This window comes from Phytophthora infestans, genomic scaffold (assembly GCF_000142945.1).
Source record: "Phytophthora infestans T30-4 supercont1.35 genomic scaffold, whole genome shotgun sequence".
NCBI lineage: Eukaryota > Oomycota > Peronosporomycetes > Peronosporales > Peronosporaceae > Phytophthora > Phytophthora infestans.
Genome location: NW_003303724.1, coordinates 1,071,083 through 1,086,073, shown reverse-complemented (window position 1 = coordinate 1,086,073; position 14,991 = coordinate 1,071,083). Strand labels below are relative to the sequence as shown.

Here is a 14,991-nt window from a genome sequence, read left to right as displayed (position 1 = left end):
GACCTGAATCCCAGATGAGTGTACCCCATAATAGGGTGACCACAAATGAATTACCGCCATGGATCCCGGTGGATCTGAAAGATAATACAGCTGGGATGATGGGTCAAGGGAAAGAAGGGGACATGCAGCCGCGCCTGGTAACGGTTTAGCAAGTAAAAGACATAGAAGGTAGAAATCCAGGCAGGTATAGGCTTAAGTATCAATACAGTCTTCAATTTGCACAATAACACGCAAGTGCCTTCCTGCCCTCAAGAACCGGAACTACATTGGCCGTACGAGCTCGGAGAAGGTTAGGAATTGCGAATCTAGTGTTGGTAGTGATAACTGGATAATACATTGGCCAGATCCTACAACCTAGTGAGCTTTTCCTATATACGTGCAGATTCGACAGGTTAACCGAATTTACTACTTGGTCGGTTACACCCTAGAAGGTTTTCAACTTTCAAGATTCCCCTACACAGAGAGGCGGGCAATTACGACTTAAAGGAAACGCAAAGGCCAGGGAACACCCCCCGCAAGGCAACCTTACGGCCAGATCCACGATCTAGGCCCCGGATCCATAAGCTCGAATATTCGCTTAGGATTCGGAGCCATCCACGGACGCAGAGTGAAGATTTTCCACTGCTGCTCCACCCCATCCCCACGTCTCGCCAAGACTTTCAAGCTTCACCACTTGAACTCTTCGGAAGTTACCGAGAGAGCAAGATCCCGCCCTACCGACGGGTACACAAGGTGAGGAAAGTTCAGCAGAACACGGATCATCGGGGGACCCCCTCCGTTAGTCGGTGTCTCGGCGCAGTTGATAAGTTGGATCTGGCAATCTCGCAGATTTTGCTGATCCCGCTACACCACACAAGCGATAGGTGGGTGGTTAGAACCCACCAAGGCACAGCCCTTTCGTTCCATGAACGATTGTCCACGCTTGGAAAAGCTTAAGGGCAATCCCCTTTTAGCTCAGTGGTCGAGCGCTGGCTTTGAAAGCCACAGGTCGGTGGTTCAAATCCACCCGGGCGCAGCCCTCTCATACCATGAGTAGTCCGTTCTCGGACTGACGTACGGGCATCGCCCTTATAGCTCAATGGTAGAGCTCCGGCCTGTCAAGTCAAATGCCGGTGGTTCGATCCCCGTCCGGGACACCACTTTCGCTGTTACAGCGCATCCACGTTCGGATCATGCTCATCGAGCAAGTTGTTTCAAAGCAACTATGCGTCTATCGAGACGCTTGTGCCTGAACCTTGTTCAGCACAACACGAAGCACCTGCTTCCTTCGGGACCATGTCCCTAACACTTCGAGGTCTCTCCACCTCCTGCTCCCGCTGTGAGCACCGCTCATACGTACGAGCTGGCTGCTGCAGCCACTGGTCAGATCCTGAGCTCAACTACTGACCTGATCGCTCCCCACTCTAGTGGAAGGCGCCCAGCGCCTGGCGACGCTGTCGCACGCCATGGTGGCGTTTCGGCACATGATGTGCCCGGTCGTAAGCGTCAACGACGTCAGGGCAATCTTGCCGGAGGATAGCCTCAAACTCCCATGAGTTCTGTGAGTGAGGGTAACCCCTCCACTTCACCAGGTACTGAGTACGACCCTGGCGTCTACGCCACGCCACAAGGCGTTCCACGTGAAAGTGGAGCTCACCATGCTCATCGAGCAGAGCTGGAGGAGGCCTTGCCTCAGCTGGGCTCTCGCGGGGAGAGTCAGCACTTGCCGTAACGGCGTCTGCGTCCATACGACGCCGGTGTCCACGATGCGAACGTTTACGTTCACCGCCCATCGGGCGATCTCGAAGAGATGATCCACCTCGTGGATAGGTTAGAGCCACCACTGTTGACTCACAACCAGGTCTCTGGCCTTGAGCGTCCAGACGCTCGGCTGAACGTTCAGCTTGCCTTGCTCCTGCATCTCGAGCACTTAGCTCCGCGACCTGTGGCTCTGCCACATGCTGTTGATCAGCCATCTGTGGATCCACCACTTGCTGTCGTTCAGCCTCCCATGGCTCTACCACCTGCTGCCCTGCAGCTGTTCGTGGCGCAGCCACCGCTGGTGCCAATGCCTCCGAGCTCACCCGAGTAGGGTCTTGATATGGCTTAAGCAAGCCAACATAGAAGACCGGATGCGTGCGCATCTTCTTCGGAAGGTTGAGCGTATACGCTAGGCCCTTCCTGGCCACGACCTTAAACGGTCCTATGAACCGAGGTCTTAACTTCGTTTTGAAGACTGCAGACACTGCATGAGTAGGAAGGTTTTTAAACTTTAATAAAACTTGGTCTCCGACCTCAAACCTCTCAACATTGCTTCTGCCCTTGGCATCTGCATGTTCCTTCTGCGTGTCTTGGCTTTCAGCCATAGCGTCGCGTACTTGACGCATTACGCTCAGTCTCAAAGAGACAAAGTTATCGACTTGCTTGCGAGCCGCAACAGGGCTGACATCAGCTAGCCGCTCGGCTATCCCTCCCCCATCAAGCCCTGAGCCACTGCGTGGGGGCGTCAGTGGGACGCGAGGGTTAATTAAGCCGTTCACATAGAACGGAGTGTAGCCTGTCGAGGCGTGCACTGCATTATTTAATGCGAACTCAACGAGTGGGAGCATCTGGCTCCAGCGTTTTGGCGCCTCAGCGCATACGCTACGGAGGGTATCCTCCACAACGCGATTCACGCGTTCGGTTTGACCATCGGTCTGCGGATGGTCCGCTGTGGACATGTCCAAACGAGTGCCGAGCACTCTAAAGAGGGACGTCCAGAACTTCGCGGTGAAGCGCGGGTCTCGATCCGAGACAATTGCCTCAGGCAAGCCAAGTTAGCGAAAGACTCGGTCTAAAAACAGCAAAGCTGTACCTTCACCATCAATGGTGTCCGGCACTGCCGCTAAATGAGCCATCTTGCTCAATCGGTCTACAAAGACCACTATACCCGTGTTTCCCGCCTCATCCTTGGGAAGACCAAACACAAAGTCCATACGCATGGACTGCCAGCATCCCTTGGGGACAGGAAAACTCGCCAATGGCGCTGCCGTGCTCGGCACGGACTTTGTCAGTTGACACATCTCACACGTGCGTACATATGTGCCGACCCACTTATACATCTTGTGCCACCAGTACATCGAGCCACCGAGCCATATGTCTTCTTCCGACCTAAGTGCCCGCCCACGGGCGTATCATGAACCTCATAGAGGATTCGATACTTTAGATCCTCATCATGAGGAACGACTACACGAGGGTTATCCTCAGAGTCGGTGCTGTAGTACAGCAGGCCGTCATCGAGTGCGTATCGATGCAGCCTCGCGCGTAAGCGCCCAGACAATTCCTTGTCAGAGTCTTTAAACTCTTCGCTCCCAAGAGCTCGTAGCAGCGCTTCGCACATGTCGTCTTGTGCATACGCTCCGCGTATCAAGTCAGGCACTGACGACGTCACGGTCGTGACATGAGCTAACTCGTAGTCCGGCCTGCGCGAGAGCGCATCGGCCACTACATTAAGCCGCCCCGGCTTGTACTTCACCTCGAAGTTATACTCGGCAAAGAAGGAAAGCCATCTTGCCATTCTCTGATTGAGATGAGGCGACTGTGTCGCAGTGCGTAACGACGCATGATCAGTAAAGATCACAAAAGGCTTAGAGCCTAGCAGGTGTACCCTGAATTTGCCTAGAACATACTTCATTGCAAGTAGCTCTTTGTCATGAACTGGATAGTTCTTCTCTGCAGCTTTGAGCTGGCGAGACTCAAACGCGATCACGCGTTCACGCCCTTCGGCGTCTGCTTGTAGTAAAGCACAACCGATTGCAAAATCGGAGGCGTCACAGACGACGCTAAACGGACTATCCGGGTCCGGTAGCGCAAGGATCGGAGCCTGGAGGAGGCTCGCCTTCACTGCCTCAAAGGCTCCGTCGTGCTCGACGTTCCAGCACCATGGTGCGTCCTTCTTAAGGAGATCTGATATTGGCCGAGCCATCTCCGCGTAATTCGCGCTGTACTTGTGCAAGTAATTGGCTAAGCCTCCGAAGGATCTTTGAGGATCTCCGATCCACTTCTTGCTCTCAGCGCCTTCTAGGTGTCCTCTAGAACCGTGTTGTCCACGACGGATGAGGAGTTCAACTCCTCATCAGGTCCCAACAGGACCACCTCGGTTAGCTCGCCTGCCTTTAAGGCTTCGCCAAACTCGGCAATGGACATCTCGTCCAGCTCTAGCAGAGCATCTGCAGCGGGCAGAGTGTCAAGGCTGATATCGCCATCTACCTCCCCCGTCACTCCGTTCACGAGTGTATACAGCTGCTCACAGCAATCGCGTGGAGCATCACCGCTCGTCACGTAGGACACATCGTCCGACGTCGAAGCCGTCACAGACGCCCTGCGTCTTCTTCTCCTCTCCCTCCGCGACCGAGCCCGGCCGGATGAGGGCGGTGTGGCGACATCTCCGTCACCACTACCGGGTGCAGCACCACCATCACTCCTCGAAGAGGATACAGTGTCTCGCAAGACACTCGGCTGAAAGCCAAGAGGTCCTTGGCCTTCACACAGGGAACTAGGTGTCACTTCACCTGCGTCTCCTGGGTCACGCCCATGATGCCTCGACTCGCCGTCGACCGCGACCCTCGGGTCACGCAGCGGTGGGTCATCGACCAGATTCGTACCACTCAGTGGATTACACGCCACTCCGCGCTCGTCCTCACCAGGACCCAGCAGTTGGTCATTGACCTGACCCGCACCGCTCAGCGGATAACGTGTCGCACCACGTACGCCCTCAGGGCAAACAGCAACCTCGTTGCTAACAATTTCTGACATACCAATGTCCAGCACTACGGCCGCCTCGGCCTCGTGTTCGCGCCAGAAGCGCTTCTGATTCCCAGCAGAGGTGTATTCATGACTCACCAAAGCTCCACTAGGAGCAGGGTGCGACGCACCCAGCGTTTTCGACTACCAGTCGATCCATGGCTCATGGCGTTCCAGCCATGCCATGCCAAGGATGAGGTCATACCTCGCATCCAGGTCTAAGACCAAACAGCGTTCCACGCTATCGAAGTTCTCAAACTTCACTCCAAGGTCGACAGAAACCTTCGACATAGTTACCAGTGTCCCCGTCGCGAGACGGACAGAGATCGTATCTCTCGTTGGCACTTCTAGTGCTTCAGGATACAGCTGACTCCCTTCTAGGGTGGAGCGACGGGCGTAGTTGCCCGAGGCTCCCGAGTCGATCAAGACTCTTCATGGCTTTACAAAGCCCTTCACGTTTGCTTGAACGACCAGCAAGCCCGGCTTGCACACACTCTTCTCGTAAGAGAGCTCAGCTCTCTTCGGGGCTGAGCCCCGTTGCCCTCTACCTCTTCGAAACACAACAGAACTCAGTTCTTCCCCAGTAGGCCGCCCCGCCCTACTGGGAATTGCCGTTTCCCGGCGATGACCCGGAGGGTTAGCTCGCCGGAGCCATGCGCATCTTGCGCAGAGGGCAATATGCCCTCAAGTGCTTAGTGCTATTGCACACAAAGCATCGGCGGATGCCGGCACGCTGCTCCGCAGCAAGAAGCTCCGCTTCTTCGCTCGAAGAGCTTGCGCTACTAGCGCTCCAACCAGGTAGAGCCAACCTGAAGTTGTGCTCGCCATTTAATGCCACATTCACTGCCTCTTCGAAGCGTTAGGGTGTACACGGAACACTCCCGTTCGAGCTGCGCTCACACGAAGTCCCTCCATGAACACAGGCACGCTGACCAGTTCCGGAAGAGGGTCCGCCGCCATTCCGGCGATAAGAGCTCTCAACTCTGTGACATAGTCCAAGAACTCCTTCTTACCCTGGCGGGTAGCAAGGAACTTCGACCGGATACGGTACGCCAGATTAGGCGGCGCGAACACGCGCGAAAGCTGTTGCTTCAGCTGATTCCAAGTGGGAAATGCAGCGTCAACACACGTGCCGCACGTTAGTGCCCATTCGCGAGCGCGACCTCCAAGCCTGGAGATAACCAGCTCCACGCGCTGATGCTCAGACTGGAGCAGGGCTGATCCCATGGCCATCTCGACCTCACGGGCCCAGAGAAGGAGATTCTCTCTATCCTTCCCCTCGAAGGTTTTTACGCTCACCATGAGCGGTTTCAGTCTCATAGACTCTTCACGCGTCATCGACGCCGCCGCCGTTGCGGCGCTCATCTTATCTTGGACATGCTCCAAGAGCGCGTTCTCGTAGTGGGAGAACGATTCCAGCCTGGCAGTGACCGCCTCTGGACCTTGCGATGCAAGATGAGCCACGCCCTCCGGGCCAAGCAAGGGCATAAGCTTAGTAAGCGCGTCCTGCTGCGCCGGGAACAAATTCGCGAACACGGGGTGTTCTATCCTCGCAGAGGATATAGTCAACCGACTCAGGAGCGGGATTGACTACAAGTGCTACCAAGTGCAGTGGGGCTGCCGTAGCTTTAGCGTCAGAGGAAGACGTTCGACTCAAAGAGTCACTAATACTAAGTTCCTTATCCAAAGGACACTTACAGCCCCAGACCAGGGCTCAAAGTTAATACCTTAACTTTATGCTTCAAAACCAGAAGTGTTTTATTTACCATTATTGCGGCCAAGCCGCCTAGGCGTAAATGTATCTGTTTAACTATCTAGCATAGTTAAACCTAATCAAATGCATAACGTGTGGCTTTTAGCCAACGTACTGAGAGACCTTGTTAACTCTCCAACTTATGAACTGAGAGTTTAATAACTCTCCGGGTACTTCGTACTCCGGTGTGTTCCACACCATGTAACCCCGTTACATGAGCTCACTTGCAATCGCTTTCTTCCAGTTGTATTGGTCCGCACTAGTAGTCGCCTCTTCGTACGTCTTTAAGACATCCTCGGTGGCAGCCATCAGCTGTTCACTCTCAACAATGGCGAGTTCGCTACCACTTGATCTCGGTCGCTCTTGAGTCATCTTCTGACGCTTTGTCCCTCTCGACGATGGCGCATCGATAGTTTGCTTCTTCCTGTTGCTTGTCTCTTCAGGATCCGTAGTCTCGTCAATGTGCCGAACACACGAACGAGTAATCATAGAATGTGTCGAGTCGTATGGCACCATTGCAGTATCCATGCTCACGTCACGTTGAAGTGGAATCACGTCAGCAGCTTTAACATCGGTGGGAACGATTTGCGTGGAGTCAATCAGCGACATCTGATCCACGCTTGGAACCAATACGACTGTGTCATCTTCTGCATCCAAGTGAGTCATGATGCGCGCAGGATCAGTTATCTCAATAAACTTCACGGTGCGCACGATTTGCATATTTCCTGCTGCCATGTTGAGGACGCGGTACCCCTTCACTCCGTCCTCGTAACCCATGAACCGACACTTGAACGCTTTTGCAGCCGGCTTGCGGCGCTTCTCGTCGGGGATGTGAGCGTATCCAACTGCACCGAACACCTTCACGTTCTTGAGTTGTGGTTTGGAGTGACTTACAATCTCGAAAGGTGTCTTCACATTGACCGAGTTGAAGATCCTATTATTGATCCAGACCGCAGTGCTAACTGCCTCTGCCCACCACTTCCTGTCGACACTCTCATGATAGAGCATGCCGCGAGCCATCTCCACGAGGCTCCGATTCATCCGCTCAGCCAGTCCATTCTGCTGGGGTGTGTACGGTACCGTCTCCTCATGCTTAATGCCGCTGCAATTGAGGTAGGCCTTAAACGCCCGGCCCGTGTACTCACCGCCGTTGTCCGAACGCAGGCGCTTGATTTTTTTACCGGTTGCATCCTCTATTCCGTCCTTGTACATTTTAAGCTTCGACAGTACTTCCGATTTGGCCTTCATGAAGTAGACCGTAACGTGGCGTGAGTAGTCGACAGCGAATGTGACGATGTACGTACAACCACCAGGTGTCGATATTTGCATCGGACCCATTACGTCCGTATTCACCAGGTCAAGCACGCCGGCACTCTTGACGAGCTTCTCCGGATGTCTCTGGTAGTCGTCAGCCTTCATCTTGCCCATGCAGCAGCCTGTGCGCACGTCGTCCCCGTGGACATCTCCCGTGACGCGAGGCACTCTTTCTGCCATTGTCAGTAGTTTCTCGTAGCGCTTATACGGGATGTGGCCAAGTCGGGCGTGCACAACAGCCCATGGCTTCTTACGAGTAGGCGTTGCAATATGACACACCTCGCCCCCCCCCACTGTCTTTAACTCGTAGATATATCCATAGCGCGTTGCCTCCATGACGGAAGCACCACCAAAGCTAAAGACACACTTGTCCTTGCAGAACTGCGTCTTTCTCGGCCAGCTTCGACACCGATATAAGGCTTCCTTCAACTTCAGAGATGTATAGGACATCCAACAGCGTGACAGACGCCCCGTCCATCGGCTTTATACCGACGGTGTCTTTTGCAACTGCGTCGATCTTCGTGCCATCCGCGATCGTGATACGGACTGGCGTCTTCAGCGCCTTCATGGACACGAACTTGTCCCGGACGCTGGTCATGTGCGAACTTGCACCTGAGTCGACGAGCCATTCACTCTTTATCATCGCACTCGTTGCCATGAACGAGAAGTCTGGCGCTTTCTCTCGCGCCGCTTGCTCTCGTTCCTCGTCGGCCTTCTTCTTACGACACTCGAACTCTCGGTGCCCTTGCTTCTTGCAGTAGAAGCACTTGCCCTTAAAACGTTGCTTGCCACCGAAAACTTTCTTCTTCGTAGCGAAAACTTTCTCTTGAGTCGATGGCGATTCATCCGAGGCTTGAACGCCAGAGAGTGCTTGGATCGCCTAGGCCAGCGTCGCGCTCGGCGTGTTGTCGAGGACAGTACTGATCATCTTGTACTCGTCCGGCAAACTGCCAAGAAGCAACACGAGATGGCGAGTCACGTCCAGAGTCTCACCGATCGTCTCCTTTTGTAGGACGATCTCCTTGAGCTGATCGACGTGGGAAGCGAGCTTGGTACCAGGCTCCATCTTGAAGTTGTTCAACTTCTTGGTGACGAGAAGCCGGTTCTTGAGCGTCTTCTTGTTGAAGTGCTCCTCGAGCATCGTCCACGACTCAGCGGCAGTCAGTGCTCCGCGGACGTAAGCTTATTACGTGAGACTCACGGCTCCAGCGATAACACCAAGTGCCTTCAGATAGCTGGTCTTCCATTCTGCCGTGGAGCGATCACTCACTTGGTCGAACTCGGGCTTGATGATCTGCGGGAGCAGACCCTTCCGAGCAAGCTTCATCCGCATGTTGAACTCCCAGTGGAAGTAGTTGTCTTCCCCGAGCTTGTCGATGTTGTCGGCGTAGCTTGGGCTCATAACAAATTGAGAGTATGTGCTCGAGGCTTGCAGTAGTCGAGTGTTAAGAAGAAAGAAAATCCAAGAGTGAGTTTTATTGAGTTAGCCCTTATTGTCTTGCTTTGCTAGCTCCTTTCTACTTTCCTCCGTAGTCCTCCTAATCACATGTAAATCCATACACAAAAGATACATTTCGTCAGCAACGCCTATACTCGTCATAAGCGTTGGCGACGAAAATAACTTGGGTTTTGTATGTGGACTGGATATGCTCAAATCCGACCCTGGCATTAACCATGCCAGTCATTTGGGATCAGCCAATCAGATAGCTCCATTCGACCCACTTCAACTTATGACCCCTCAGGGCACACGCTTGCCACGCATCAACCGCTTGCTCCAGGTGCGTGCCTAGAGGTTGGAGCCCAGGCAAAGTGATGGCAAAGTGCAATCACAACAATTAGACTACGGAAAGGTAAGTAATTAAGTACACGAAGCTAAGCTTCTACTGGGTGGACGACGCTCAGAAAAACGCGACACCAAGAAGCACTTCTATTTGCGGTCACCTTATCTCCAATAAACCATGCCACTCCTTCGCGTAGAGGCGGCGGCAAACTCGTACAGTACATCTTAATGAAGGGAATGGTACGACGACTTGTGATATTCGAAATCTGGCACGGTCTTCTTAACAATATAATGGATTGGGATTTTAGAATCAACGATTTTGGGATGAGCAACCGGAGTACCACTTCAGTTTGCAAATACATAATCCACCACCTCATGACCATCATCACCAACGGCCTGTTTGTCTTGGTCCACACTTTCTAATTTACGCTCTGCAACACATAGACACCGGCAGCAATACTAGCAAGCTCAGTAATGCGCCTTTTTTTTGGCGTCTTACTTGTAGCAACCCTTGTAGCTGGGAGTAGGGCGAAACCTGCAGCAAATTGAAAACCTTGCTATTACTAAAAAAAAAGCTTGAATTTGCCTAATATACCTTTGTAAGCTGTTAAAGAAAACAAATCATTTTTACTAAATTTCACGTGCTGAGTGTACGGCGCAAGGCCGTAAAAAACATTTTTACTTACGAGAAACTGGGGCACTTCATTTCAAACTTGAGTTGACGCAGTACCTACTTCTCTGTGGGCCACATATTCCATCCTAATTATATAAGGATGGTAGTGTGGTAGTGCTACATGAGTAGTACGTACAGCCCAATAAGGATTAATATTATTAATCCTTTACGTACTACTCATGTATGTAGAATAAAGCCATTTGCTGTACGTACTTTCTTCTGAAGCACTACCAGGATTAATTTGGTCGTACCACGTGACACCAAGATTAAAATGGTTAATATCACTTTGCTTGCATAAGCAAAAGCTGTTGCGGCAGGACTAGGAATATCTCCTTCGTGCATTTATTATATGATAAATGGCGGTGGGCTGCAAACATCTCTACTGAGCAGTAACAGAAACGCTCGATGAGATGTTTCGTCCATACACTGTTTTGCATGGATTTAACTGCGATACATGCTCCACCTATTACGCCCCTGACTACGTGAGGCGTAGTTTTGAAGAAATGAGTTGTATCAAAAGGGGAGAAGTTTTAAATTGCAAATTCACTTTTTTATTGACCGTAAACTTAAATCGATCTCCAATTTCTAGTTTACCTTGCTCAATAAACATCAAAAGGATCATCAATCCCCTAATAGTCCCCACTGAATCTTTGTGACACCTTTTCTTGCCATCCTTCAGGGCTTTCAAGGCCTCTTTCTCTTTTTCAGTAAGTTCTTTGACAGCACTGCCGGCCTGTTTCACTTTTTTGACGGAGGCTTTCGATAACTTCTGTATGGCTTCGGCGGCATTGATGACATCAACGATGCTGCCAAAACCTCGATCTTCTTCATCGGTCGTCGAGTCATCATCTTCCGGGCCTGCGACTCGAAGAGATCTCTTCCGGGAAACAGTATTGGTCATATCGTTGACTGCGAAGTCGGGAGAGACCTTGGACAAGAGCTGAGATTCATCGGCATTCGTGAATGCTGCGACGGCACTGCAGCGAGCTAAGACGGCGACGACAAGAACAATGTAGAATGTACTGCGCATGATTCTGACGGGGCTACGAGGGGACTTGTGGTATTGAGGGCGAAAAGTCAAGTGACTGCCGGCGATCTTTCGTTTGGCCACTGGTCCGGTGGTTAATACACGAACATTGAGGGTTCATCATCATGAAGTCACGATGGGGACGTACGGCTATAATAACCGTCGGTTAGAGTAAACACGAAAGCACCATAAGCAAACAGTATACTTTAAGAAAGTGAGCACTACGCTCTGAACTTCAGAGCGTAGTGCTCACTTTTCAGACTGAAGGGGGTAAATACGAGTGCAAATCAAAACGGAGAAGACAAACCAGGGCGAGCAGATGCCAGGTCGCAAGAAGGTCCGTGTCGCATTTGCGCAGGCGGGCCCACCGCCGATCTTTCTAGCGAGCCGGGCATTGCTGTCTCAAGGTTGAGATAATCTTTTTAGTGGAGGAGCGCAGCGATTTGTCGACGACACACCCGCTAGGTTTTTTCGGTTTTTGATGTCTACCCAAACAACAAAGTTGCTGTCTTCACAACTTGAAAGAAAACAATGATCAAGTTCTATTCGTTTAGCACATATGAGCTCTTTCTGTTCATTCTGAAACTATCTACAGTTTAATTTGGCAGTTCAGCCTGTTAGGTCACAGAAATCCACTCAGGTAACTTTTTTTTTAGCAGAAAAACAATTGGAGCTATTTTTTCAGTCGATAATTGAAGCGTAAGTAAAGCATAATGCGACCAGATAGCCTTGTAATCTGCATATGTACAGTGTGAACCAGCTTAATCTGAATTTTGGAATTTGGAGGTACATAATTTGCTCTATTTTGACTCAAAATTTTTGATATAGTGATAAACATGATTACGAGCACCAAACATGATTGTGAGCACCATAATCATGTCAAAATGTGATGGCTCGAACTAGAGTCGCTGACAGCGGGAATGGACACACAGCGAGTCACTTTGTGTCCATTTCCTGCTGCTCCTGGCGGTACAGACGCGCCAATTCGTCTCTCAAGTCTCGTAGATTACGCTGGGTCACCCAACCTGGGTGTGGACCAGTCGCTGGGAAAGCGCGGCTTTGGGGTGTCACGATCCGCCAGGAGTTGTCGGCTCTCATCACGCAGCATTTGCGTCGCGATATGGAGCGTGTCGTCAATTACGACTCGTCATGCACTTTGTTGCATGATGGAGAGGAGAGCAGACGAGGCTCTTTCTGGTCGTTGCCAACGACTCGTTGGACAGGTCATTTGGGCCAAATTTTAGCGAGGAGCGTGGCTGGTTGGGCGAGCGCGCACGGGGCGACTTGATTTACGTACTCTATGTTCGTGCATGGAGTTGCTTTTTGAATTATGAAACGCAAGATTTATCGTCGTTTCGGGCGTAATGAAATCGACATGGCAGAAAGTCAGTGAATACTCTTTATAAAAACAGCGATAATTATATATATTGTTCTTACAGAATAAACACATTTGGGGGGGCGAATATCGTACTTAAAAGGAATTTAAACTATTACAGTAAAAGTAATTCAAATTTTAAACATAGGATGTCCGTTTTAGCGTAAGACGGACATCCTATGTTTTTCAACAAAATTATATAAAACATGAAGGCGTAAGTATGAAATGACCCAGAATGGATTCAGTGAAACCTGCATTCGTAGGACGGTCGTCTTACGCTTAAAGATCGACTCCTCTTGGAGAAATGTTTTGGCACTCATTTTGCGACGCAAACATGGAGATAACTTCACTCCTGCACCTGGTTCCCGCTGCCGAATTACCCAGTACATGTACTAGTGTAGCGTCAGCCCCTGTGCGAAATGCATAGCACAATCAGCAAGAAAAACTGTTAATTTCTTGAGGATAACTGTGCCGCTAAAGGCGTCTCGCTTTATGTCAAACCTTTATAAAAATGTACTCAATGTTTAAAGCTGTAAATTCACAGTTCGACGGCATCTAATTAATCTTGAACGATCTTGTTTTAGCTCTAAAGTAATACTATTGTATTAGTAAATGAAATATATACAGTGTACTGTAGTAGTTTTAATTCACAAAAAAGTAAAAAAGCATTAAGATTTATAAATTCCTGTTTATGACGATTTTACAATGATTTCCGTAAATGCACTACCTGCTCAACTCTCGGGTATTATTAATTGATTGCAAGATAAGGCGTGGACACTTAAACAAAAGTCGTTCTGTTTCCTCCTCTTACAAACCCTAATGTCTACATAAAGTTGATCCTTGCCGAGTTTGGGACGGACGGTGTTGAGCTGCTTAATCAACGAAAGGTCCGCGAACTTTGGGATCTTGAATAAAGCCGAAAATTGGCCAAGCTGGGGAGTCGGGATCGCCCTCTCTTCGCCCTTGTCACCCAACTCAGTACTTCCTGTAAGATAGCGGTGGCCATCGTTTACGCGTTCGTAAGGTGATCCAATCACCAAGTATGAAGTCTCGACAGTTTTATCAGCACTTACAATTGCTTGCCAGCGCCAGTAGGAAAAACTGTATTCCGCGCATGATTGATTCCAAGTTGCACCTGTCCTGTTCGGGTCGAAATCGTGCGTGCGATGACTGTGGAATTAGTTTAAGAGCCACATTCTGCCGGTTTGCTCCCCTGTCGACTAATCGTCTGAATCAGTTGGAGTAGGATGAGTTTAAATAGGGTATAGCTACAAGCTGCTTGTGATTGCCTCAAGATGTGGATAGGATCTAAAAATTCAGATGTATTTAAAATCGCAACCCTTTGAGATTTCACATTTGAGACAAATGGCAAAATCAGAAAAGTACGCAAATTTCACTAAAAAAATACTGTCTCTGAGTTATTAAGTTCGTATCCAGACTTTGAAGCACCAAGTCACTTCGTGAACATGGCCTTCGCGGCAAAACATATACGTTGATAATGACCGAGGTCAACCTAGAATTTATTGAGCTTTTTTTTACCCTTTCACGAACGAAGAGGCAAAATGCCCCTATTGATGTGTCCACGGTACTATCGCTACGACTGAAATATTATAATTTAAACGTAAATGTTATGTTAGCAAAATTAAAAACTGGTGGCGGCAAGTACTTGTGTGGAAGACCTACTTTGGGCGAAGAAACTGCTCAAGGAGCTGAAGGTGGAGCATGAGGCTGCACAATGGCTCCTGGACAACCAAGCCGCGATAAAGGTGTGTTCTAATGCTGGAAATTTCGACGGGGTGAAACGTTAAACCAAGAAGAGTCGAAAGATTACTGAATTGGTGATGAGGAACAAGGTGGACATTGAGTACGTGTCAACTAGCGAAACCTTGCCGACATGTCAGCCAAGCCCAATGCAATTTGAAAAGTTGCGGAAGGAGCTCGGGGGGAAGGACGTAAACGGCGTGGCTAAGCGCCAAGGACTGATCAAGAACCTGGTAAAAGAAGGTGTGGTGAAGCGTCAACGACTGGTAAAGGAACCGGGGTTATGGAAGGCGTGGGCAACCGCACGCACGATGATGTAGGCGGGCTAAAGCGTCAAAGCGTGCAGCTATCCAAGCGCCAGAAGAAAAAGAAATGTGGTGAAACAGCGACATACGTTGGCAGGAAATCGGGTACCACCGATGTCAACGGAAAGGCTACCTGGAATGTTTTGACCAGAAGGGTTGAGGCTGGTAGTGACACGGAGGCTAAGGTTTGGAGGAGTCTGAGTCTGTGGGCTCTGCTGACTTCCGGGAAGATAGCTTGCGCC

At 50.4% G+C, this 14,991-nt stretch overlaps 1 protein-coding gene across 1 annotated transcript; it reads right to left on the bottom strand.

Annotated features, from left to right (window-relative positions):
• Nucleotides 1-10,759: 10,759 nt before the first annotated feature.
• Nucleotides 10,760-11,311, bottom strand: PITG_15304 (secreted RxLR effector peptide protein, putative; the record flags this gene model as incomplete). The annotated part of the gene is made up of 1 exon (XM_002898702.1): nucleotides 10,760-11,311. One exon carries the CDS (start codon nucleotides 11,309-11,311, stop codon nucleotides 10,760-10,762), a length of 552 nt encoding a protein of 183 aa, XP_002898748.1.
• Nucleotides 11,312-14,991: the final 3,680 nt, after the last annotated feature.